This window comes from Aythya ferina (assembly GCF_964211825.1).
Source record: "Aythya ferina genome assembly, chromosome: 5".
NCBI lineage: Eukaryota > Metazoa > Chordata > Aves > Anseriformes > Anatidae > Aythya > Aythya ferina.
Window position 1 is genome coordinate 16880919 of NC_140301.1, and position 23549 is coordinate 16904467.

Below are 23549 nucleotides of genomic sequence, written 5' to 3' on the forward strand. Positions count from 1 at the left end.
ACCTCAGGGCAAACTGCCTTTCAGTCCTGTGGTGCTGGGACTAGGACACAAGAATCAGGATCTGACATTGAAATTCTGTCTCTGCCTAAGGACCCTATGTTTGTTTACTGCTTATGAGACAGCCATGCTGTAGCTCACTGTTCTTTTAATCAGTCTAATTGAGAGGATTTCAAACTTCATGGACTAATTCATTAGGCTGCAATTATTCCCTGGGCCAAAGCATGAGGAGGATTGCTTTACAGCCCTACAATTAAGGCACTGACCTTAAAGAAAGAAAGGGGACAAGTCAAGCTTATAAAGCTACAAATTGTACAAGATGTGAAGACATGTACAACATTTTACACTTACCTAAAACACCACTTTAATGAATGAGGCCCTTCGAGTCTCTGTCAGTAGGAAAGGAAAATTATCCCTATCTTAAAAATTACTAAATATGTTGTCTGAGGACACAGATTTGTTAAAACAAGGAATCTACTGACTATGTGCATGCCTTCACAACAACCTTCCTTAGTGTCCCACAGTTTTCAGTCAGAGAGGTGAATATTTTTTTTCAGGGGACACCAAATGAGGAATGTATATACGTGACTGTTTCCATATCAGAATAAATTTAAGATCCTGAGGTAGGATGGCTTTCAGATAAGTCTAGATATCTCCCATGTAGCCCTCTACATGAACATTGGCCACCTAGACCTCTGAGAGAAATAGACACTTTTATTTCACCTTGTAGAGGTTTTATGGACCTTGTTAACAAATGAAAGGTATTTAAAAAGGATGATCATTTTTATAGCACTGAATTGAGCTCTACTACTGTTTTCCAACCCCTAAGCTGTCTCAGACTGATCTATACCATTGTTCCCTAACCCCTCCAAGTCTGTAGGGGAATTCCCATCATATTTTAAAGGTCAAAGACACAACCTTGATTTTTCTTCCCTTTAAAAAACAGCTGAAGGTTGTGTAAGTGTGTGACCCTCAATTCTGTGGACATGAGAAAAATGGCTCTCACTCTACCTGACATTCCTTAGCAGGGATTCTGTTGTTAGATGGAGCAGTTGCCCACTTACAGCATCTAAAACTGGGAGGTGGCTAATGTATTTAGAATGGGGGCTAAAAGGAGAAGTGTTTCATCATCCTGGTGAGCTGAGATCAGTCCATGGTCCTGCTTCCTTTCTGTCAAGCAAGAGAGGCCAACAAGCAGAAGAGAAAGCAACAACTTCTCCCATGGTGTGGAAAATCCCATTTCTTGAGTTACAAAGTGCACAAAGACATTTCTTCACTAAAGTGAATCTAGCACAGCAACCATTGCTACAGAGAAGTCAAAATCATGCTGCTGAACTGTCTGGAAAACCAATGTTTCTGTTCTGGCCTGTCTTCAGCTATGGACCTGTCACCAGTTCTGAACTCAAAAGGCCCAGTTGCTGCTTAGTCTGCACCACCAAGTCTCTAGTCTCTTTCCCCCTGTACTGAGCTCTGGTGAGGCTGCACCTCGAGTACTGTGTTCAGTTTTGGGCCCCTCGCTACAAGAAGGACATTGAGGTACTTGAGCGGGTCCAGAGAAGGGCGACGAAGCTGGTGAGGGGCCTGGAGAACAAGTCCTATGAGGAGCGGCTGAGGGAGCTGGGCTTGTTCAGCCTGGAGAAGAGGAGGCTCAGGGGTGACCTTATCGTTCTCTATAGGTACCTCAAGGGAGGCTGTAGCGAGGTGGGGGTTGGCCTGTTCTCCCACGTGCCTGGTGACAGGACGAGGGGGAATGGGCTTAAGTTGAGCCAGGGCAGTTTTAGGTTAGATGTTAGGAAGAACTTCTTCACTGAAAGGGTTGTGAGGCATTGGAACAGGCTGCCCAGGGAAGTGGTGGAGTCACCATCCCTGGAAGTCTTCAAAAGACGTTTAGATGTAGAGCTTAGGGATATGGTTTAGTGGGGACTGCTAGCGTTAGGTCAGAGGTTGGACTCGATGATCTTGAGGTCTCTTCCAACCTATAAATTCTGTGATTCTGTGATTCTGTAGTCAGGCTTTGTTTTTCTCAATATTTATTTATGCCACCAGTTTTGATTTTAATGTTGAAAATATTCAACCATGGCTTCTCACAAAAAATCTTCTAGAGCAGAAAATGTGCAGAATGTGAATTTTTAACATACAGCAATCATCTCAGCTAATGCTGAGGAGATTGTTAGAGCTTCCATCGTTCTCCAACCCCACCCTGTTTGGTGGAGAAGATCTCTAGGATACAAGGGAATGGTATGTCAGAGGAAATGCTGGGAACTTGAGGTGTTCTGCAGCTTTGTTTAAAGATGTTATTAATAATCATCACTAACAGACTCATTTGTCTCTAGTCAGTAGTATTGGCTCTGGGATTACATAAACAAGAACATGGAAAATTGGTACCTTTTTAGGAGACTGAAAACTTGCTGGAGACCAGCATATACTATAAAACCCACCAAAACCTGGATAACTAACTGTTCATGCCTCTGGTCAATGCTGAGAACCAAGGTGTTAAAAGAAATGAGATAGTCTGGGCATATCTACCTATGATCTGATCACATTTTGGTTGTAGTGCTGCAAAAGGTAAACACACTGAATCACTGTCAGGAATCAGCAGATCATGGCAGGAATACAATGATGCTTGGAGTAGGTTTAGAAACACAGGAATGTGAAAAAAAAAAAAAAAAATCTAAAATTCTGTTTGTTTGCTGTTTTTTTTTTTTTTGGTAGTGTTGTTGCTGTGTTTTTTTTTTTTTTCCCCATCTATTGATCTGATCATCAGGCTCCAGCTCTTTAGGGAGCTGCACATTGAGCCAGTGCAAGTTAGTCTCTTTTGCACGTGACTGTGCACATCATCAGTGGCTGGTTCGTGCTCTGAATTGCCATCCCCATTGGTGGCCATGGAACAAATTCACAGAGAGTTATGTCAACTGTGTGAACACCACATCTGTGCCAGCCTAGGTGCCTAAGAAATTCAATGCACAATCACATCACAGCAATATCCCAGTAACATTAAAGTCTACTTAAATTCTTTGAACATGGTTGGAAAGCTGCCAGGCAGAGAAGGACCTGGGAGTGATGGTGGATAGTCGGCTGAATATGAGCCAGCAGTGTGCTCAGGTGGCCAAGAAGGCCAACGGCATCCTGGCTTGTATCAGGAACAGCGTGACCAGCAGGGCTAGGGAGGTGATCGTCCCCCTGTACTCAGCTCTGGTGAGGCCGCACCTCGAGTACTGTGTTCAGTTTTGGGCCCCTCGCTACAAGAAGGACATGGAGGTGCTTGAGCGGGTGCAGAGAAGGGCGACGAAGCTGGTGAGGGGCCTGGAGAACAAGTCCTACGAGGAGCGGCTGAGGGAGCTGGGCTTGTTCAGCCTGGAGAAGAGGAGGCTCAGGGGCGACCTTATCGCTCTTTTTAGGTACCTCAAGGGAGGCTGTAGCGAGGTGGGGGTTGGCCTGTTCTCCCACGTGCCTGGTGACAGGACGAGGGGGAATGGGTTTAAGTTGAGCCAGGGGAGTTTTAGGCTAGATGTTAGGAAGAACTTCTTCACTGAAAGGGTTGTGAGGCACTGGAACAGGCTGCCCAGGGAAGTGGTGGAGTCACCATCCTTGGAAGTCTTCAAAAGACGTTTAGATGTAGAGCTTAGGGATATGGTTTAGTGGAGGGCTGTTATCGTTAGGTTGGAGGTTGGACTCGATGACCTTGAGGTCTCTTCCAACCTAGAAAATTCTGTGATTCTGTGATTCTGTGATTGTTACTTACCCTCACTGCAAATGTCAGGGCGGGATCCCTGACGGCGGCTCACGGTGGGGTTGCACACTTGAAGAGGCAGTGATGCAATATTTATTTAATGTATTTCATGCATGTTGCTAAACCTCCAGATGTTTGTTTCTCTTACAGTTCTTCAGAAGTATGTCAGGATCTGTGAGGGCATCTCTGTGAGAGAGAAAAAGCTTTAATTAATACAGTCAGTCTGTCTCCTGGTTAAGTAGGATGTCTTTTTTCAGTAAATGTATTTCCAGATAGATGTCTCAGAAACTTCTACATATTCTGGGAAAATTGGCATGATTCTTGTTTGGAGGATCTACACATGTAGGGTTAAAGATGTGATACAGTGTGTTCAGCACATCCTCTGCTATGACCAGCAGCTGACATTGACTTGTTTGGTGTTGGTCAGTTCTGGATGGAGGAAACAAAGTTAATCATAGGGGTTTTTTTTTTGCTATTGTAGCTGGAAGAAAAAAAAAATATTTTCATGTACTGTAAGTATTATCCCTTTAAAAGATCCCTCCAAGCTGTTCCAAGAAATCTCATCCATTTTGTTAACAGTAAATGTGCTTTTAACGCCTATCTTTCATTTTAGAGACTGGTTGTGAAATTTACTGTACTCTCTGTTATATTGTCACTTACCCTTAATGTTGCCTCTCTTTTAAAAATGCTGATAGAAGCTTTTTCTCTTACCTTGCCCATTTTGATGTCTGCTATGGAAAAAGACACTCAGATTAGTTTTATATCAGGATGAAAGAAACCATGAAGTCATTATGGTCTCAGATATGCTGAGGAGAGCTGATAAGGGCCTTTTCACTGATATTTGGTATCTCATTGGTACTTGATTGTTTCCGTTGACATTTTGACTGGTAGTCTGAAGGAAAAACTGATGGAGGGAAAGTTTGCTTTGCCGCTACAGGCAATGCAGACCTCACTGGGATGGGCCATGGTGCCTGGTTGATGTATGGCCCAAGGTGCACACAGTTAGACCATGCTAATGTAGAGGTGTGTTCATTACAGCAGGGCAGCTGGTCCTGTGTTGTTTGGTGTTCATTATTTCAGAGTGGAAGAAACAGTTATTCAAGGTTATGCTGCCATAGCTGAAAGAAAAAAAAACGAGGTTAGTATTTACGGTAAGCATTATCATTCTTGTTTCACCCGCACACTCTCCAGACCATCTAATATAAGCCAAAGTCTCTGTGGAGTCACTCAGATGATTGCAAGAGATAAAAAATAATAATGGGCCATAAAGTGAGGGAATATCAGGCGAACCCAGCTTAATAGACTGTGAACAAAGTTCATTGTAGCCAGTGGAAATCTGAGCTGCATTTGGATCAGAAACATCTCACTGTGGAAATCTGTAGTGTCCATTTGCACTTGTCAGCAATACTTCCCTGATCAGTCTGCAAAGCTCTGTGAGTGGCACTTTTATTAAAAATTGTGAAAGATGGTGTCACGGGCTAATCCAATAATAACTTCTTCCTGCTACTCTCAGGAGCCCAGTCAATCTTATTTAAACCTGCAAAGTCTTTGTTCATGTGCTCAGTGCCCAGGCTCAGGCAGTTCAGTGCAAGACAAAGCACACAGCACAGACCAGTGCTGCCTTGAGACTTCAGCAGCGCAGAGACGTCTTCAGAACAGCATCAAGAGAGAAGTCTTTTTCTACACCCTCGCAAACTGAGTTGGTTTTAATTATTTTATTTTTGTTGGAGGGAAAGAGAAGGAAAAATCATCTTTTCTTGTGGCTCTTTTCTTTGGGATATACCAATCATACTGTGTTTACACAGCCTTGCAGATCTCTTTGTTATTTGACATAGTAACTATTACTCCTTATTTATACAGTTAATGATGTTTATAAGGTTAGCAAGCATTTCCTGTCAGGATGATCTCACAGTCTGTATCCTGCTGTATCAATGCAAAAGTCACACTGCAGGAACCCAGGACCATTGCTCTGGACAAACTGATTAGCTACAGCACAACCTAATTTATTTGGCCTTACACACATGGTAGGCTGGGTTTCTGAAAAGATCTGCTTGCAATGAAGCTGTCACAGTACACAGGCATCTTCCCTGTTGGAAGAAGCAAACTCTAGCATTTGGCTGTTTTTAAAGGAATGTGAGGAAAGATGGAAGAACGGTGAGAAGGAAATAGGAAAGAAACAATGAGGAAAGACAGGTAACCTAGTCAGTTAATAAATAAATAAAGTCAGGAAAATAAAATAAGCAAGAAAAAAGAACGGGACCCCACGGGAGCACTCAGACCAAGCCCCAGTGATGTTCCTGGGTAGCTGAAGGCAAATGTGCCGGTACATCGTGCTGCCCTGACCCGGCTGGCCAGGACACTGCCCCTGGGTGGCTGCCACCAGCCCCATCAGCAGTGTGTCCTGGCATGCTGTGCCTCTCTGCACTGGGGACATGCATCGTGAAGCTCCCACGTCCCTCTGAGTCACTTCTGCCCTCCTTCACACACACAACAGCGCTGCCTTGCAGCAGGGCCACCTCTCTGTAGGGCCACAGTGTGCAGCTCCCTCACAGCGAGGCATGCGCAGGAGCAGCAGCATGAAGCTGGGAAGGCTCCCTGACACCACGGTAATGGGGCAAATAAGTGCCTCTGCTTGGAGCAGGAGCATAAAAGGCAAGCAGAAGACTAAGCCAAAGGGATCCTGGGAGCTAATGCCACAGTATTTGTCTCAATTAATGTCTCCCCCTCTCCTCCCCGAATGACAATTCCAGCTGAGGAGTTTCTGAAGACAGGAAAACCTCAGTCAAAAGCCCACCTAAAACATAAAAGACGAGGTATTTTCAGTATTAGAAATAGCACCTCTCGGGAGAACTGAGGTGTCATACTTGCCTAAACCTTTAACTCAAGCTGTTTACGCAGGCATCCTCAAGAGACTACTAATTAACGTGGAGCTCTGGGGCACAAAAATATTTTGATCTAGGCTGACCAAAGCTCTTCCTCATTTATATTTAAAAGAAGTGCCCTTTTATATTAGATATGCTCATTTTATTTTCCAATTCATTCTCTCCACTGTCAGTGTCTCTGATCTGTTGCTTCTAATAACGCCAAGCATCCTCCTCATGAAAATTCAAATCAGTTTGCAGTCATTTAAGACCTAAAGGCAGCTGCATCTGGGCTAGAGCCCAGTAGGTTTTCGTGGATCTCAGAAGCACTGTGAGATGTACCAGGCAGAGATGTTGCTTGGCATCAGGTGAACAATGTCCTTCCTCTAACACTGTCAGTGGTTTGCTCCATGATTTTAAGCCAGCCACTTTACTGCATCCTGGTCCTTGTCAGAAGCAAATGGTGAGGATGCCACTTCCCCGGGCTTTGAGATCTCTAAGCATAATGCAATAGTCCTTCCTACGTGCTAAGGATGTAAAAGAAAGAGTGAAAGAGTCTCCCCAGTTCAAGTACTTACACACACCAGGTTTGCTTAAGGTGGTCCAAGAGTCAGGCTTACGTAAATCAACACTTTAGAGGAGCAGAAAAAAACAATACAGAATGAAGGTAAACTTTCTGCACTTCAGAATGTTTCTCCCCCATTCTCTGGGCTGTGTTATACTATATATTATCACTGTCATCAGAAGGGGTGTGTATAAGAACTTGAAAAACCAAACAAACCTGTCTGTAAGGTGTTCCGTATATCACAGTCCTGCAGGTGGCTTTATTTCCAAAGTGCCGGGCTGTGCTGCTGTTAAAGCCTCCTGCTCCCCCTTGCTCCCAAGACCTTCTGGATTTAGCTGCTGCTTCAGGAGTAAGCGTCTGCCTACAAGTAAGCTCCATTTCTTTATTGAAGTCTCTATTTTCTAAAGGGCTGTCAGCTGCCCTTTTGCTGTGATGATTTATCAGGCACCCAACTGATGTACTGCCTGCCATTCCTATTTGTGTATCACCTGTTTTCTCAATGATAAACAATTGACTTTGGTTTAATGAATTAATAGAGGAGACATGCATGAACCCCAACAAATGCTTTTTAATAAATTAACGAACCAAACCTGTCTCATTAAATCAAAAAAGAATGTTTGTAATGTGACAGCTAATTAATTGCTTCTTCCAACCAGGCACCAGCTGGAGCAAAACCAATATTGTAAAGCCCTCCTGTTGTTTAAACAGACTGCCTCTTCCCCTTTCTGTGTCCCAAGAGTGTATTTAAGCAGATATGTGTGTGTGTACATAAGCAGTGAAATACTATTTGATGTGACCCAAACCAATATCCTGTTTGCATAAATATTTAAAAGAGATTACCTTTGCTAATGATATTAAGAATTAACATTATTTTCTGGAACACGCATAGCTCTATATATGAGTAACAGCATAAACTGCACATGGGTAAAACAGGATTTTTCCTTCCTAAATGGCTTTTGCTGCCTGTCACAGCATGTGGTCAAACCTGTTGCTGGGACGTGGGGCTGGCAGCTTTGCCCCACACCTGTGAGTCCAGGTCCAGTCCTCAGCAGGGACTGAGGCTTCCTGTCCACTTCACAAAATTAGTTTTCCAGTTTGGACAAACAGGTTTTCCTCACAGTAAAGTATGAAACCAAGCATGTGCTGAGTTCTGAACTTTCCCAGATCCAGTGGCTTTGGCTCTGTTTCAGATTCCCCTTCTCTTGCAATAGTTCATCCATCTTCCCAAGTATCATTTACCCTGTGCAAATTGACTTTCCACCTCAGAAAAAATCGCCATGAAAATTCAGAAGCAAGGCACTAAATCTACTAAACTGTCGTTACCATTCAGACAGCAATAATGCAAATACTAATAACTTCATCCTTTTCTAGCTAAATCTTACCCAGATGGAGAAATGATTATAGCCTTGCAATGTAACATATTATTTTATCTAAGCCATCACTATTTCCAACTAATTTTTCTTTCCACTAAAAGCAATAGCCTAAAAAAGTCAAAGTCAAATGAGAAATGATTTGTACTGCAGAGAATGTGTTGAATTCACCTTCCTCTCACATTTTTTCAATTGAATTTCAAGCAAAAGTAACTCTTAAATTTGTGAAACTGTCAGAAAGAAATTATTTTCTGCTGAGAAGCAGTAGAAATAAACAGGGAAATTCTGTCCTTGAAGAATTTGAGGGGAAAATTGTCTTGAGTAGGACTGGGATTTCACTCCAGACATTTCTCTGTGTGAAACCTTATTTGCGGGTAGGCAGGTATGGAGAGTTGTGGAGATGCTTTGAACAGGTTATCTTAGCAATCATTTCTAAAACACGTCTCACCAATTATCTGCAGAGATATTCTATTCACTTCTCCAAAATTGCAGTTGGCTTTCAGGGAGTTATTTCTGCCTACTCAGTTGGTGCTGGGGTATATTCACAGCCGGCTGCTCGTTGTGCTGCCTGGGGGGTGACAGTTGCAGGGAAATGGGGTATGCTGGCTGCCGAGGGCATGGTTGGGAAGATCATTGTCTCTACACGTGTCCTGGAGGTCTCTACCTTTTTCAGCAGTGCCAGACTGGGATCACTGGCTGCACAGATGTAGGTACATCTCTGGCAACATCCAGCATTACAGAAGTGGGCTATCAGCGACCTGTAGTTCTCCCTCCCTTCTTCACTGTTTCTATCCAGCTCTTCTGCGTGTGTCTGTCCTGCCACCCCTTGGTGAGGAATGAGAGGTGAAACTCTTCCGTTGAAGTTTGTGGAAAAAAAAATTGCATTGATTTCAAGAGAGACAGAATTGATTTTCTGCTGTGTCAAACACTCATTTCCTTTTGCACAGGTAGTAAACATGAATAGGTGTCAAATCCCTTGTTTTACAGAGACACTTGTGTCAATACACTGGCACCACAGTACAGAATGCTTGGCTTCTTTCTACCAGACACTGTGAATTTCAGAATTCTGGGTATCATTAGCCAGCATCATCTCATGCCAGCAATCGAATTAAACATAAACACAATTGAAGAAAAAAGTTAAATAAGCATTATGTGCTTCTTTTCATTTGGATTATATTCTGCAGCAATTCAGTGCCACTGTTTTGACTTTCTAAATTATCTGTGAACAGATATGACATTGGGAAACTTTTTCTGTGTGGGCCAGTAACTCAAAGGAATAAAAAAAATCACGTCCTAAACTCTAAAATTATATTCTGGCAATCCTGCTGTATCTGAGACAGGACATGGTAGACTTATATGGATCACTTTGCATTAATTCAGTAAAAGTCTTTATTGCTCACTGAATATATGGGGTTCATCCAAAAGCACAATTATATTTACATGTATATACCACATATATATACATATATGTATACATTTATATATGTGTGTGTATATATATACACGCAGGAACTATTCCACACTAAATCTTTTGGCAGAGATGCACAGAGGAGAGACTCTTTGGATACATTCACTAAAATGATTAATGGTTTAAATCCTCATATGTTCTATTCATAATGACATGATTAAGTGGAAATGTGATGTTTTTGAAATACTGCTTTGCCCTACATCTAAATTCCTGTATATCAAAAGATTGCAGAAGCCTCCCAAATGTTTCCATATTCCATATCTCATCAGTACATCACCTACACTAAGATAGGACTTATCTTTCAATTCTGTAATTTACCTGTGAAAACTTTTGAATCCTTCACATTTTCTCACTACATGCAGCTACTTGGACAACTTTTGATTTGGGGTTGATCTCTAAGACTATATTATCCTATTAACTATCTCAGATGTCTTACTGCTAGAAATTACCCAAGCTGGAATTAGTTATGAAAGGCAGAAGCAGCTTAGGTCTGAAGAAAAGAGCCAAACTGGCTTGAGCAGTTTTGTCTGAACTCTGAAAGGCAAGAGCCAAAATCAGGTCCATTTATGTATTCACAGCAGCTAGTCCATGGAACAATTCCTGTCTCTCCCAGAAAAGAAACTAGGACATAAAGAGCTGTGGGTTTAAATTCCACTTAATTCTTTCCTTCACATCTCCTAAACGATCACCATTTCACCATTTCTACTAAGCTGCATATGAGGTGGTCCAGGGTTTTGGGTATCAGGAGTCTCAGCCACGAAGAACAGCGAAATGCATGTGTGCATACTTGCACGTACATATGTGATACATGCATAAAGAAGGGGGGTGGACCACAAATTCTCTTTTTCTGTCCCAGCTTTAGTTCATGTCATAGATATGCATTTTTTTCATCTTCTTCACTGAAATATAACCAGTTGCCTCACTTTTGGTGCAAGAATCATCTTCCCTAAAGCGTACAACCTCTGAAATAGTTTCCCAATTTTCCACATAAATTTTCACTTTCTAATCTTCTTTGAAAGTGCATTTCTTTCTCAGACCTTGTTAATCTCCTCACACTCTAGACTGGCTAAGATTTGTGGCTGTATCTTATGGACACAGGGAGCATCCTTATGGCCAGAATGATGTTTTTCATCATGGGGACTGTATAGGGACTTGCTCAAATATTTTTTAACACCAATCTCATTAAATCATAATGTTAATTATAATGTTATTTTTATGGTTTATCCTTTACTCCCTAGGAATGTGTGATTCCAATCATCTTTACTGTAAAACTACCTATGGTATGTTTGTCAGCTACATTGCTCTTAAATTTCTTAGCTCCTTCAACTGCAGGTTTCAGAAGGTAATCATTAGCTTTGGTCGAAGTTTAGGTGATGGTGGCCAATGGGACATCACAGATTTATATATCCACAACAAGGAAATAATGCCTGTCACCTTATAAAGTAGGTTCTTAATATTATCTTTTCATCTTCAACTAATGTATTAATATCTCAAGGTGATGCTGGATTCAGTAACCCACAGCACATTTCTGTCAAACACAATGGTTTGTGATCCCCTGATGTCTTGGACAGAGTTATTTGGGACAACTGAAGATGGCTATCCCACCTGCGATCATCAGACAGGTATGTAGACAGACTCCAATTGAAAAGAATGTGCAATATCAAAAACTTATGGCTGGTTTGAATTTAATTTACTTCAGTTCTGATCATGTAGGAAACAGGCTGAGCCCACTATTATAGCCTTTCTTTTTTCTAGTCTGACTAACCTAAAACCTCTAACTAGCCATGCAAGATAAAGGAATAATATTAACTAGTAGTGGCTTTAGTTCTACAGTGCTATGTGTTTCAGTGATGTTTTCCCCTTGTGTGGCAAGGTGATACACATCATGCAAGCAGGAGCTCCCAAAGGACAGTGTGGTTCATTAACTGGGGCAGGGAGCTATGGGCTACATTTAGAAGCCCCGTTCTGCTCCAGGCCACACATCTCACATGGGCATCCCAGCTGTCCGAAGGAACTCATTCCAAATCTTCTCCCTTTGAAACAGTTGCTTTAAACTCCTAAACAGTGCTGATACTCTTCTCTGCACTCAGGCTAAATAGTTCAACTGGCTCTGGAAAGAAAGGTAGCACAACCCAGTCACGTTACTGAGCCAAACTTGTGGCTGAGGAAGATTTATGGTTTTATGTAGTATTTTTCTCTTACAAAGCTATTTTTGTCCTTTTAAATGAGAACACTGTTGGTCTTAAGGAAAAGTCCTTTCCTGCCAAGGCACAGTTGGAGTAATAAAGAAAAAAACTTTCCACATGGCTTCTCCTGGTGCTAATCCCTGACCATTGAGGACTTAGTGTTTTGCTTCAATATTGCTGAATTTGTCCATTCAATGTGTGACGTATGAGGTAGAACATAAATCTTCTTGCTTCAACTAAATGCTTGTCTTCAAAGCACTGCAGAAATTGATTTTTTATTCAAATATATAGAGAGATAGAGTTTTAATATTAGTTTTCATTCCAATTTAGAATGAAATTCTAAAGTACATTTGAAATGACAAAAGTCATAGAAAGTATTCTCGTTTAGAATTTAAATTGCATTTCAAAATACCTCATGCAATTCAATTTACTTTTGGATCAGTCACAATAATTCTTCTTATTTTGCATTGATTTTTACTTTAGATTTGCCTGCTATTGCATCCTCTTTCTATTCTTTTTTTCAACAACAAAATAAACAAACAAACAAAAACACCTGAAATTGAAATAATCCCAAGGGGAGTTCTGATACCAGCAGATCAGCATTTGCTGAGGGCAAAGCATCCCTTCAGAGTCATTTTGACAATTTCTAGCGTTCCTGCTGTGTGATCAGTGCAAGCTCTGTGACTCAGCAGCTGCTCAGCCCTGCATTCAGGCAGGTGAAGAGCAGTGCAGTGTGTGTACCCCACAGCTGTGTTAAGCCAAGCTCCACCTGGAGCTACATGCAAAGCTTCCTCAGCTTGAAGATGCAGGGTCCTGTGCAGCAATCAGGTCAGAATCCCTCTTGCTAAGCACAGCTGAGCTGGGGAGATAATTAGCCTTTGCTGACTATGGTAAAAGCTACATTTCCTTTTCCGCATGTTTTCTATTGCTCATTTTTTGATGCTTTTAGGCTTTCTATACACTCTTGATGCTTACAATAATTTCTTTCCTGTATTACATTTAATCCAACCTTGTAGAACCTGTGAGTCCTCTTATCATTTCCTTCCTTTCTTCCACAGCAGCCAGGGAGCACACTGAACATGTCTAATACACAGAAATAAAACCACTCCTGCAGTGCCACCAGCTTTGCCCGAGCAGTCCTAGGGCAGCCAGAGAAGAACGTAGGTCAGCACAACACTCAGCCTACACTGCCTACACTGTCACAGTACCAGGCTGAAGGACTGGGATCCATGCGACTCTTGAAAACCTGCTTTGTACTCACTAGAAGCAAAGTATAAGGTCAAGTTTAAACATATTCCACATGGAAATATGTTATTCAAGTACAGAACTATGTATAAAACCTATATATTCAGATGAAAGGGATGGCAAGTCTGCCTCAAGAGTCAGATGAAGATCACTGATTTACAGCCCATAGCTGGGCTCAGCTCCTGTGCTAAACAGGACACCAGTATTTTTATGTACAAGTCTAAATTAATATTTGTACAAGTCCAAGTAAAATATTTTCTCTGAAAATGTGAAAATGTTCCTGCAAACGCAAGCAGAGAGAGAACCCTGGCTTAGTGGGACCTTCAGTCTGAGGCAGCCATCCTGGCTTTCCCAGGAGGAGAACTGCAGGGTCAGTCACCCCTTACACATCCCACATTGGTTGTTTTAGTGTATTTATTTTCTGGCAAGCAGAACGTATCAGAACTTGTATTTTAGGGGGCATCCTTTTTGTTTTATACAAAGTGGAAGAAGCTAAAATCCGTGACACAAAAATATTGTGTTATTTTCATTTCTTTTCTTCATTTTTTACAGCACTTGAGTGCTTGAAAATAATACAGAAATATCAATGTAGGGAAAATAATATGTAAAAATGTACATTTATCCCCAATAAATGGCAGGAGGCTCATTTTTGGGGTGCAGTTTTAGTGGTAGACATGAATAAAGCCCACGGACTGAAACAACAGGTGCAGCCCAGGGAGGTGATGTCTGCAAATGCCATTCCCCAGCAGCTGGTACTGGCCAGCACAACAGGGTTCCAATATTCAGGTTTAAGGAAAACCACAGTAAAACAGCCAATGCAATGGAACAGGCAGTGGAAATCACCTCAAAATGCTGGGAAGGGCCAGGTGTGAATCCCAGGCTCTCTTCTTCACCATCCTCCTTCCAGGTACCCTCCTTTAGGCAGGCTCCTGGCAGGCCCCCGCCACCGAGGGAGCTACCTGTCCCCTCCTCTCCTGCTGGAGGGCTTTCCCCTTGCGCTTTAGCACTTTGCTATGAAATTCTACCTGTCCCTTTCTTTTTCACTGAAAGAAAACCTGAAAATCCCTCAGAGGCTTTGTCTTTGGCCGACCTTTTCTTCCAGCAGGGTGTTGGAAGTGGCACAGTACCTTGGTCACATCCATCGCCGAGCAGGGGAAGCTGCCCTGAATGCGTAGCTCGGGTGTAAGAACAAAAAGGCAAGAGCACATGCAAATAGGATGGCTTGGTGTCAGCACGTTTTGAATGCTCACCATATACATTAGTGCTTCATAGAGCCCTGGAATATTCCGAAAAAAAGATATCTGAGCCTTCCCAAAGCCAAAGCAAACAAGGAAATGAGACCAGATGAGTGCTGCTCCATGAAAGAAACATGCTGTGGCATTTATATTGCCAGCAAAGCTGATGTTTATCACAGTCAAGTCAAAGTTTCAAGACCACTGGCCAAAATATTTCAAGATTATTCAGTCTACCTGTGGAATAGCACAACAAACAGTCGTGCTTTTCTTTCATGACATGATTCTATGAAAACAAGAGCCATCAAACGCTCTTGCAGACAGACAGACAGTGCCATCACCTTGTCATTCGGCTGCATATTGCAGACAAATGCAGCAAAAGGGTCTGGGATCGCTTGCTGCTGCAGCTCACAGCACAGCCTGGGACGGGATTCACGCCTGGTCGCACAGCGAGGCCCCTCCGCAGTCCGTCTGTCTAGCTGGGGACCTGGTGGTGCTCCAGGTTTTCTAGGGGGGATGGAGGCTGCTGGCACAGGATTAAAAAAAATAAAAATAAAAAAGTCTGCCCGGTCCAGAAAGGGATCAATTCAGCCTTCTGCTTTTCTTGAGCAGCCTCTACAGTTGGGATTCCTGCAGAGCTCAATTTTTTTTTTTTTTTTTTTTTTTTTTTGCTGGCAGAAGCCCTGTGAGCCTGGTGTTTCCAGCACTCCCATTCTCCCCCAAGGAAGCCTCTGACACAGCCAGGTGTGTGCACTCCGCAGGGCTCGGAGGAGCTGATCCAATGTCAAGCTCACCAGATTTTCCTTTTAAATAAGGAGCTGAATAAAATCTCAGCTTCAAATATCCTCGAGCGATGGGGCCCAAAAGCCAGACCCAGATCTTCTGCCCACCTCTTTGCTTTACCAGGATGTCACAGTAGAATCTCGGGGCTTAAAACACAGCACTCAGGATTACATTAATTCTGTATGTGCATACAGATGAAGATATTTATAGCATGGGAATGATTCATGAAAGCAACCACAAATTCCCCTGTAAACTTTTAGGACTTATAATTAGAAGTATTAATTATTTTACAGAAGCCCACGTAGGATGCAAGATCCATATTTCAGTTATTCTGTCACAATTTCAAACCCTTTGAATTAATTTCACTGTGGAAACTCATCCAGGCAATTTGCATCACTTTGCACTCTGAACTGGTTGTCTAGACAAAGGACAGGTACAATCCACCTTGCTTGCAGTGTGATCATAACCTAATTTGAATGACGATGTCATACAAGCAGTGCCTAAAATCAAAAGTTCAAGATTCATTTGAAAATGAAGTAATGAAAAAAGGGTGGCTGGACTAAGAAATCATTAAATAGAAGTCCAGAATAAGATGCTGTGAGAGGTAAAAATAAACTAAACTATTTCTGCTTCTATTGTAGTACTTTCATTCACACAATATTTGATTGCTCTCCTGTTGTTATTTACTGGTCTGTAACAAGAGTAAAAGAAATAATACAGATCATATATTCAAAATCAATGTAGAGCCCCTAAATTGATAGGCTCTGAAATCAATAATCTCTCAAGGCTGGTGTTCCTGCAACTGATTGAGAATCTCACCTGAGAGAAATTGCGACCCTGTGTTTTGTTTCTAGAGAAAAAAGTGAGTCACAGATTGTGCTTGCTAGCTGCAGTGTACAGGTTCATCACACCAGACCAAGATTTTACATCAGGAATATTTAAAATAGGTTCTTATAGGAAAAAAAAAAAAAAAAAAAAAAAAAAAAAGAGAGAGGAAAAAAAAAGTAAATACATACATATTTCTACATGTTCGCTTGGTACCTGCATTGCTGAGGAGAGCTGCCTGCTAATTTAATTGGCAAAGTAGCTGCAGGTTTCAGTTCCCTGGCCATTTTACTCAGGAGCTCTTTCACACTTCCCCTTACCTGTCAGAAATGTTTCTCCGGTGGAAGGCGTGTTAAGAGTAATGCGTTTTTCAATTTCTAACCTAACAAAAAGCATTCCCTACCGCGACATTAATAACATCATATTAGATTAAAGGAGTGAAGGAACTTGCTGGAATTATGATAAAAGCAAGCAACAAATGAGTGGCTTTTACCCATCTGCCACGGAGCGCAGTCGGGTGTCATCAAGGAGTGCTTCAACGCCTGAGCCCAAAGGTTAGCTCAGTCTAGGAATGCATCACTCATTTTTATCACACACCACCAAGTTCTCACAAATTCTGTACTCTGACCTTTTCATATTTTTTAATTGCTTTTTTAAAAGGTGTGTTATCTTTCTTTGTACGTGCAAGCAGTTTCTCTCAATATGCCTGAGAATTAATAAGAGTGTGTGACACTTTTGTGTGACAAAAGGAGACGGTAAAATGCTCAAGGCAGGGCCTGATGTTTTCTTAAGGAATAGGGAAGGAAGTTTGCAGTCAGAAGAGAAGAAGGAAGAGGGATCAGTTTTGCTTGAAACATGCTTACTAAAATGAAGTGCACAATGAGCTTTGCATTGCAATGTTCCCCTTTCTTGCCAAATATGTTGCAGATTCTGATTCTTTCTGGACATCCATCCACCCGGAGTACTGGAGTAAGCACAACGTCTGTGAGTGGTTGCAGTTTTGCTGTGACCAGTACAAACTAGATGCCAACTGCATTTCCTTTTCCCATTTTAATATCAACGGCTTACAGCTGTGCAACATGACCCAGGAAGAGTTCCTGGATGCTGCAGGCATTTGTGGCGAATACTTGTATTTCATCTTACAGAATATCAGGACGCACGGTTAGTGTCCCAGAAACCAAATGCAAAAGCAAAAGCATTGTGTTTTTGTGTGAGTTTCATGCTAGCAGAAAATGTGGGATTCACAGCCTCCAGAACTGCAGGATGGCAAAACAAAGGGCTGCTTAGGTGCCACGCTGTGCTTATCCTGCACTGTCCTGGGAGGGGTTACATCCACGCTGCATATAGAAAGACACAGTGCATATTTATTCCTGCAACCCAAAATACTGAAGGTTGCTCTGCTTCTCAGAAAGTAAGCAAGTTTTGGCTTCATGGGGTTATTTGGCCCAGAGAAGTTGTGGATCCCTGGAAATGTTCAAGGCCAGGCTGGATGGGGCTTTGAGCAACCTGGTCCAGTGGTCCAGTGGGAGATATCCCCGCCCATGCAGGGGGGTGGAACCAGCCCAAACCATTCTAGGATTTTATGCCCTGCAAATCCACCTAGTAGGCTCCATGATGGTCTTGAATACAAATATTTTTGCTGTTTTCAACCTTGTCTTGAAAGATTTATCACTGCTTAAATGAATTTAACTTCAAAAACTGTCTAAGCTATTGATGGTTTTGTCTAAGCAAAATAGGATTAAAACCTCTTCTGCAGGTACCCTTTCTCTACATCCATTACTTTCCACAGATTAATCAGTGGATGTGCCATGCCAGGGTACTTCTACCAGCGTTCAAGGAAGGAAATTCAGGAAGGAAATCCGCCCTGGCAGATGAGGCATTGAGGGGCATTTGGGCAGCTTGGAGCCCTCTGGGGCTCAAGCCTGAGGCCAGGCAGAAGAAGATTATTAAATGCAGGAGATAAGGATGTCATTAGGGGAATTAAAGAATACAGAGCTGGGAGGAAAAGCTCATTAAGAAAATCAACATTTTGTATTCAGTGCTGAGATTGAACAGTTGAGTGTAAATGAAGTACAACAGACCTACACCTGCACAAGCAGGCTTAGTTCTAACCTGATTCTATCAGACAAAGATGCGATGCAAATTGCATGGAAAAAAAAAAATTAAAAAAAAATAAAAAAAATAAAGGATAAAAATAGACATAGGAAGAGCAGTGGGAAAGACAAATCATTTTAGCAGCAGAGAAACTGAAAAATTATTTCATGGTTTTATAGTCTGCACTTTCTACAATTTTACTCTGAGCTCTAATCACAAGCAATGGTGCAACTTGGCTTTAAATTTCACTTCAGTCATTGCTCTTCTGCAGAAAAGAACTCAACACTGGATTATGTTTTTCCCTCACAGGCATATCCTTTTTCACTGAAGTAGATGAAACAAAGCCAACCAACAAGGACTGTAAGTAAACTTGCTTGTACACACTAAGCTCCATTCAACAGGAAACATGCAGGGTATTCAAAGATTAGCAATATTCAACAGTTCAAGAGATTTCTAAAACCAAGAAAATCCAGGCCATTTATTCCTACTCTAATGCCCTTCCTGAAACACCTGCAGCATGCGGAGAAGGAAATGCTAACAGATCCCAACATTTCTGAACTGCTGTTTTGAAGGGAAGTAGGATCCCAGGAGCCTTTGTAATTTCACTGAGGCTGCAAGCCATGCACCGTGCAGAGCAAAGCTGTTCTTTCATGCACAGATTCCCAAAGGCAGAAGCAAGGCTCCATTCACATGAGAACACTGTGAATTTCTGAGGGAGGTGGCACAGTTGGCACAGTAACACACAGACACAATTAGAGATCCCGCTGGATCCTAACCACAGCCGAGCTGGCTGCTCATCTTCTGAGAAGGCAAACAGGTATGCTAGTAAGAAAATCAGGTGTCTGACTACCTCTAAGCACAGTCAGAATATTTTGTAATCACTCAGTTCTGACCATGACCTACTTTAATAACTCCCCGTCAGCTCTGGGGAATTAGTGTTTCTGGCTGGATTTACTCGTGTTTCCCACTAGGATTTGGGCAACGTTGGATGCTCCATCAGCAAAACCCTTGAGCCAGTAAAAGAATACTGAGCACGCTCACTGACATGAAAGACTCCAGTGAAAAGCAGCAGTCAGAAAAAATATATTCCAGGAAAACTTCTTACAAATTCTAGCTGATGGTTTTTTGGGTCACCAGCAGATTCTGCATAAGCTATGAAACCTTCATAGCTAAAAGCATAACTCTTTCAGCTTCAGATAGTCTCGCATGTATTTAGATGGTTTGCTTCCACCTTTCAGTGCATGTTACTGTTGGACGTGCAGCAAAATAGACTCAGGTAGACAGCTTTTAGAAACGCAACAAGATAATAATAACATAAAACTGTGTTTCTTCTTCACAAAAGTTCCCCTATTTTGCTACTTTTAGCCCACTACTATTTATCCAGTGAAATAAATCTGTGAACTTTCATAGGGTTTCACTGATCACCCTTCTCTCCAGATGTGTACTCAATAGACAGATATTTTTACAGCCACAGTCTGCATATTGCTGTTCTTAGCAGACTTTGATAATCCTTCCAGTTTGGGTCAATCAATATCCTCTTCTAGTTGTTCTCTCATCACTACGGTGTTGAGACAGACACTTCTGAAGTGTTGATTCAAGTGCTGACCACCTGTGCAAGTATATTGGCAAATATCATAATCCTCTCCGAAGTGGTTTTGACCTCTCAGAACCATCACATGGCACGAAGCCACAAAACCTTCAGACTGCACATCACAGGGAACAGCCTTCATCCGTGCACGCCAGGCACCCAATTCCATAAGCCTACAGAATCCAAGCATTTTGAATATAGCATTGACAAAAACGTCATGTGTGTTGTTGTGCTGCAAGCCATCCAGTTGCATTAATTATTCACCTGAGTTTACCTTTGTGCTAGAGCTTTATTAAAGAGATAAAGTCAGTAGCTCCCATACCCACTTTGACTTAATGTTGCATGACATTTGAATAGGTGACCTTTTGACCAAGTTGCCACCAGACTCAGGAGTTCCTTCTTCACTTCTCACGTTATTCCGCAGTTCAGTCCCAGCGCGTGATAAGGCATGCGTGAGGGCAGGTGGCATCAACGGCCAGGAATGTCACAGTCATGGTAGAACAAGTAAGTACATATCAGAAACTCGAAACAGGAGTTAAGATTGCACAGGCCACATGGCTCTAAATCTCCAGCTCCATGTGGTTATCAAAAGAGACTTTAACGATACCACAAATAAATAGAATTTCACTGAGGGAAATGTCTCATGATTTTATCATGAGACTTGAGGTACTTGGCGTTTTTCTTAAAGCCACATCTCTTTTTCTGTTTGTATTTCTAGCCATCTCAGTTGCAGAATGATTGGAGAGCATAAACTGAAAATAACCTAAAGGTTCTAAACACAGAAAACCAAGTATGAGACCTCAGATATTATTATAACTTCCATTATTCTTCTATTGCTCCCTGGTCTTTGGAGGGGCAGACTCATGATTTTTAAATGCTCGGGGTCTGTGTTGGGATTTGGCACTCATTTAATTCCTGGTACCTTGATTAGCTACTATCCAACCAATCTGAAGTTAAGGCAATAGCTACATGTAACAGCTATGCCTACTGACTTAGTAGAGTCCCTCTACTTATGGCACATCTGATGCCCAAAGAAGCCTCTGAATCGAGTTGAAGCAATAGAGAGGAATCCATCAATGCTAGGAAATGCTGCAACTCCTCATTCTATCATCTCATTTTTAGTCAACCCAATATTTTTTACAATCTTTCACTCCAAATACTTTACATGAACTTGAAAAATGCTTTAAAAGCATCAAGTTAATACTATGTGGAAGCTGTCAATGATGAGTGGAACAGAACCAATGAATGACAACTTAAACTGTGCAAGACAATAAAATTCCTGGAGTAGAGACAGATTCTAACACAACAGGCATTTGAAAAGCCCTGATTTATTTTTTCCTGGAGCAAGTAATGTGAATCCACTGACAGAGTGGATGCACTAAAATTTCGAAAGTTATAGCCCGGTAAATGCAACCAGACAGTGAGATTGACTACCTGCTGACAGAGTGTACTGTAAATACAATTCTGTCTTGGTACTTTGGCATGAATAAGAAAAAAATCTACTAAATAGCTGTCTTCTTCCTGTTCCAGACCTGCAGAGTTCTCATTTGTGGGAATTTGTAAGAGACCTTCTCCTTTCTCCTGAAGAAAATGGAGGCATTCTGGAATGGGAGGACAGGGGACAAGGCATTTTTCGGGTTGTTAAATCAGAAGCTCTGGCAAAGATGTGGGGACAAAGGAAGAAAAATGATAGAATGACATATGAAAAACTGAGCAGAGCTCTCCGGTGAGTTAACAGGTGGAAGGGCCCCTCACTGCAGTTGACTTCTACCTCGGCATCCACTTCTCATAATTATCCTGAAAACTCAGATTGGGCAGATGGGGGTTACTTTCTTTCTTCCAGGTTATTCTATATGTCAGAGATAGCACCCAGTTCCCTTTATTTCTAAATAAGATCACAGGGCTAAATTTAAACTAGTACAGAGTTTTAACTCTATCGATAGCAGTGAAGCTATCACACTTTAACCCAGCTGAGAATTTAGATTACATTTGCAAAATGACCCATCTTGCTCTAGCAGTAACATTGGCAGTTTCTTCTGAACTGTGGTAATCGTAGGTAAAAATACAGCCAACCAACCAAAGAAAACACTTCTTTGTATTCCTTCTATTTTTCAAACAGTGGAAGGTATAATCCAAAGCACTTGGGAAAGCTATTGCCCTCTAAAGTCACAAAATAGCCATTTAACAGAAATAAAGACTGGAAAGAACACATTGACTCCTGTGCTGTTCTCTGACCATGGAGCCCACATAAAGAGCTCCTGTAATCAGAGTTCTACTACTTTCTCCATTGTTTTTGTTTGCTTGTTTTTCCCCTGCAGATACTATTATAAAACAGGCATTTTGGAACGAGTGGACAGAAGGCTGGTATACAAATTTGGGAAGAATGCCCATGGATGGCAGGAAAACAAGATATGAACTGCCCTGTGCTTCCACCTCGGCACAAAAGACACCACAGCCTGAATAGTCCAGCTGCAATGGACACCTGAGAGAGAAGTTGTCCTCTCCCTCTCTCCCCTCTGCCCGTCTGGACAAATTCATTGCAGTCCGCTTCAAGAGACAGGCTACAGCAACAAAAAGAGCACTTGAATTTTGGAGTCAACTTCCCCTCCGTGCTTTCTGCCAAGCACTGTCTCCTAGTAAGCCTTTAGGAATATCTTTACTGCTGCTCAGGTGACTTGCCTGTCTCCTTGTCTCAACCAGTATGATCACTGACCAGTATGAAATTCCTCACCATTCTGCTGCCATTTAAAGGAGATTCTTTATGGATATCTCCCAGTTAGGTTACTATATTTCTGAAGAATATAAAAAAGTTTATTTTTCATTTGATAAAAATACTCTTCTGATCCATTCCACTCTGAACCACTGCATTTCTCAGATATGCTAGAAATCAATGTGTTGTCCAAAATGAACAATTCAATCCCTTCTACATGCCTGGATTTAATATGCCCAGTCAACCCAGTTAGCAAAGAAATACAACTCAAATCTGAAATATTTATCAAGCAGTTACCTGCTTTAGCTACTAACTCCAGCTATGCAAAGATATATAATTCATATATACTTGGTGTATTTCTTTTTAATTTAAGAGTTCACTTTTAAAAAAGAGTTCACTGCAGTTGTTTATCGTTGTTCTATATTGGTGAGTTGCAACTGATCACAGTATCAGTTCTGCTATTTGGCAGAACGTGATTTTCATAATAAAGAATGCTGAAGGCAAATACTCACTCCTGTATAATACAAGTTCACTATCTACAAACTCTCATGCAGGGAAGCTTGAATTTTCCTGCTATTAACCTTCACGAAGGTGAATTCACTGCTGTATTTGGAAGAAGCAGTTCTGGAAAGGGTACAAGCAGGTTAGTTTTGAAATGCAAATGAATATTTGTGGAAAGGTTTCTATGGAGCTTTTGCCCACATCTGTACAGAAATAGGATGAATTCTTCAAAGCATCCCATGACATACAGTTGTACATACACCAACAAAATTAATGTGCGGTGCATGCCCTCAGCTGCTCCATAGATCAACCCTACAATAAGTAAATTGGTTAGAAAGAAAGGCGGTAGGTATATGAGAATTCAATTGCGGTTTTTGAACATATCATAACTATT

At 41.7% G+C, this 23549-nt stretch overlaps 1 protein-coding gene across 1 annotated transcript; it reads left to right on the top strand.

Moving 5' to 3' along the window:
- Positions 1 to 11489: 11489 nt before the first annotated feature.
- Positions 11490 to 22359, top strand: ELF5 (E74 like ETS transcription factor 5; the record flags this gene model as incomplete). Its single annotated transcript, XM_084519746.1, has 6 exons — positions 11490 to 11613; positions 17190 to 17423; positions 18666 to 18716; positions 20302 to 20448; positions 21475 to 21670; positions 22263 to 22359. The coding sequence occupies 6 exons, from the start codon at positions 11490 to 11492 to the stop codon at positions 22357 to 22359; spliced, it is 849 nt and encodes a 282-aa protein (XP_084375872.1).
- Between the last annotated feature and the right edge of the window lie 1190 nt (positions 22360 to 23549).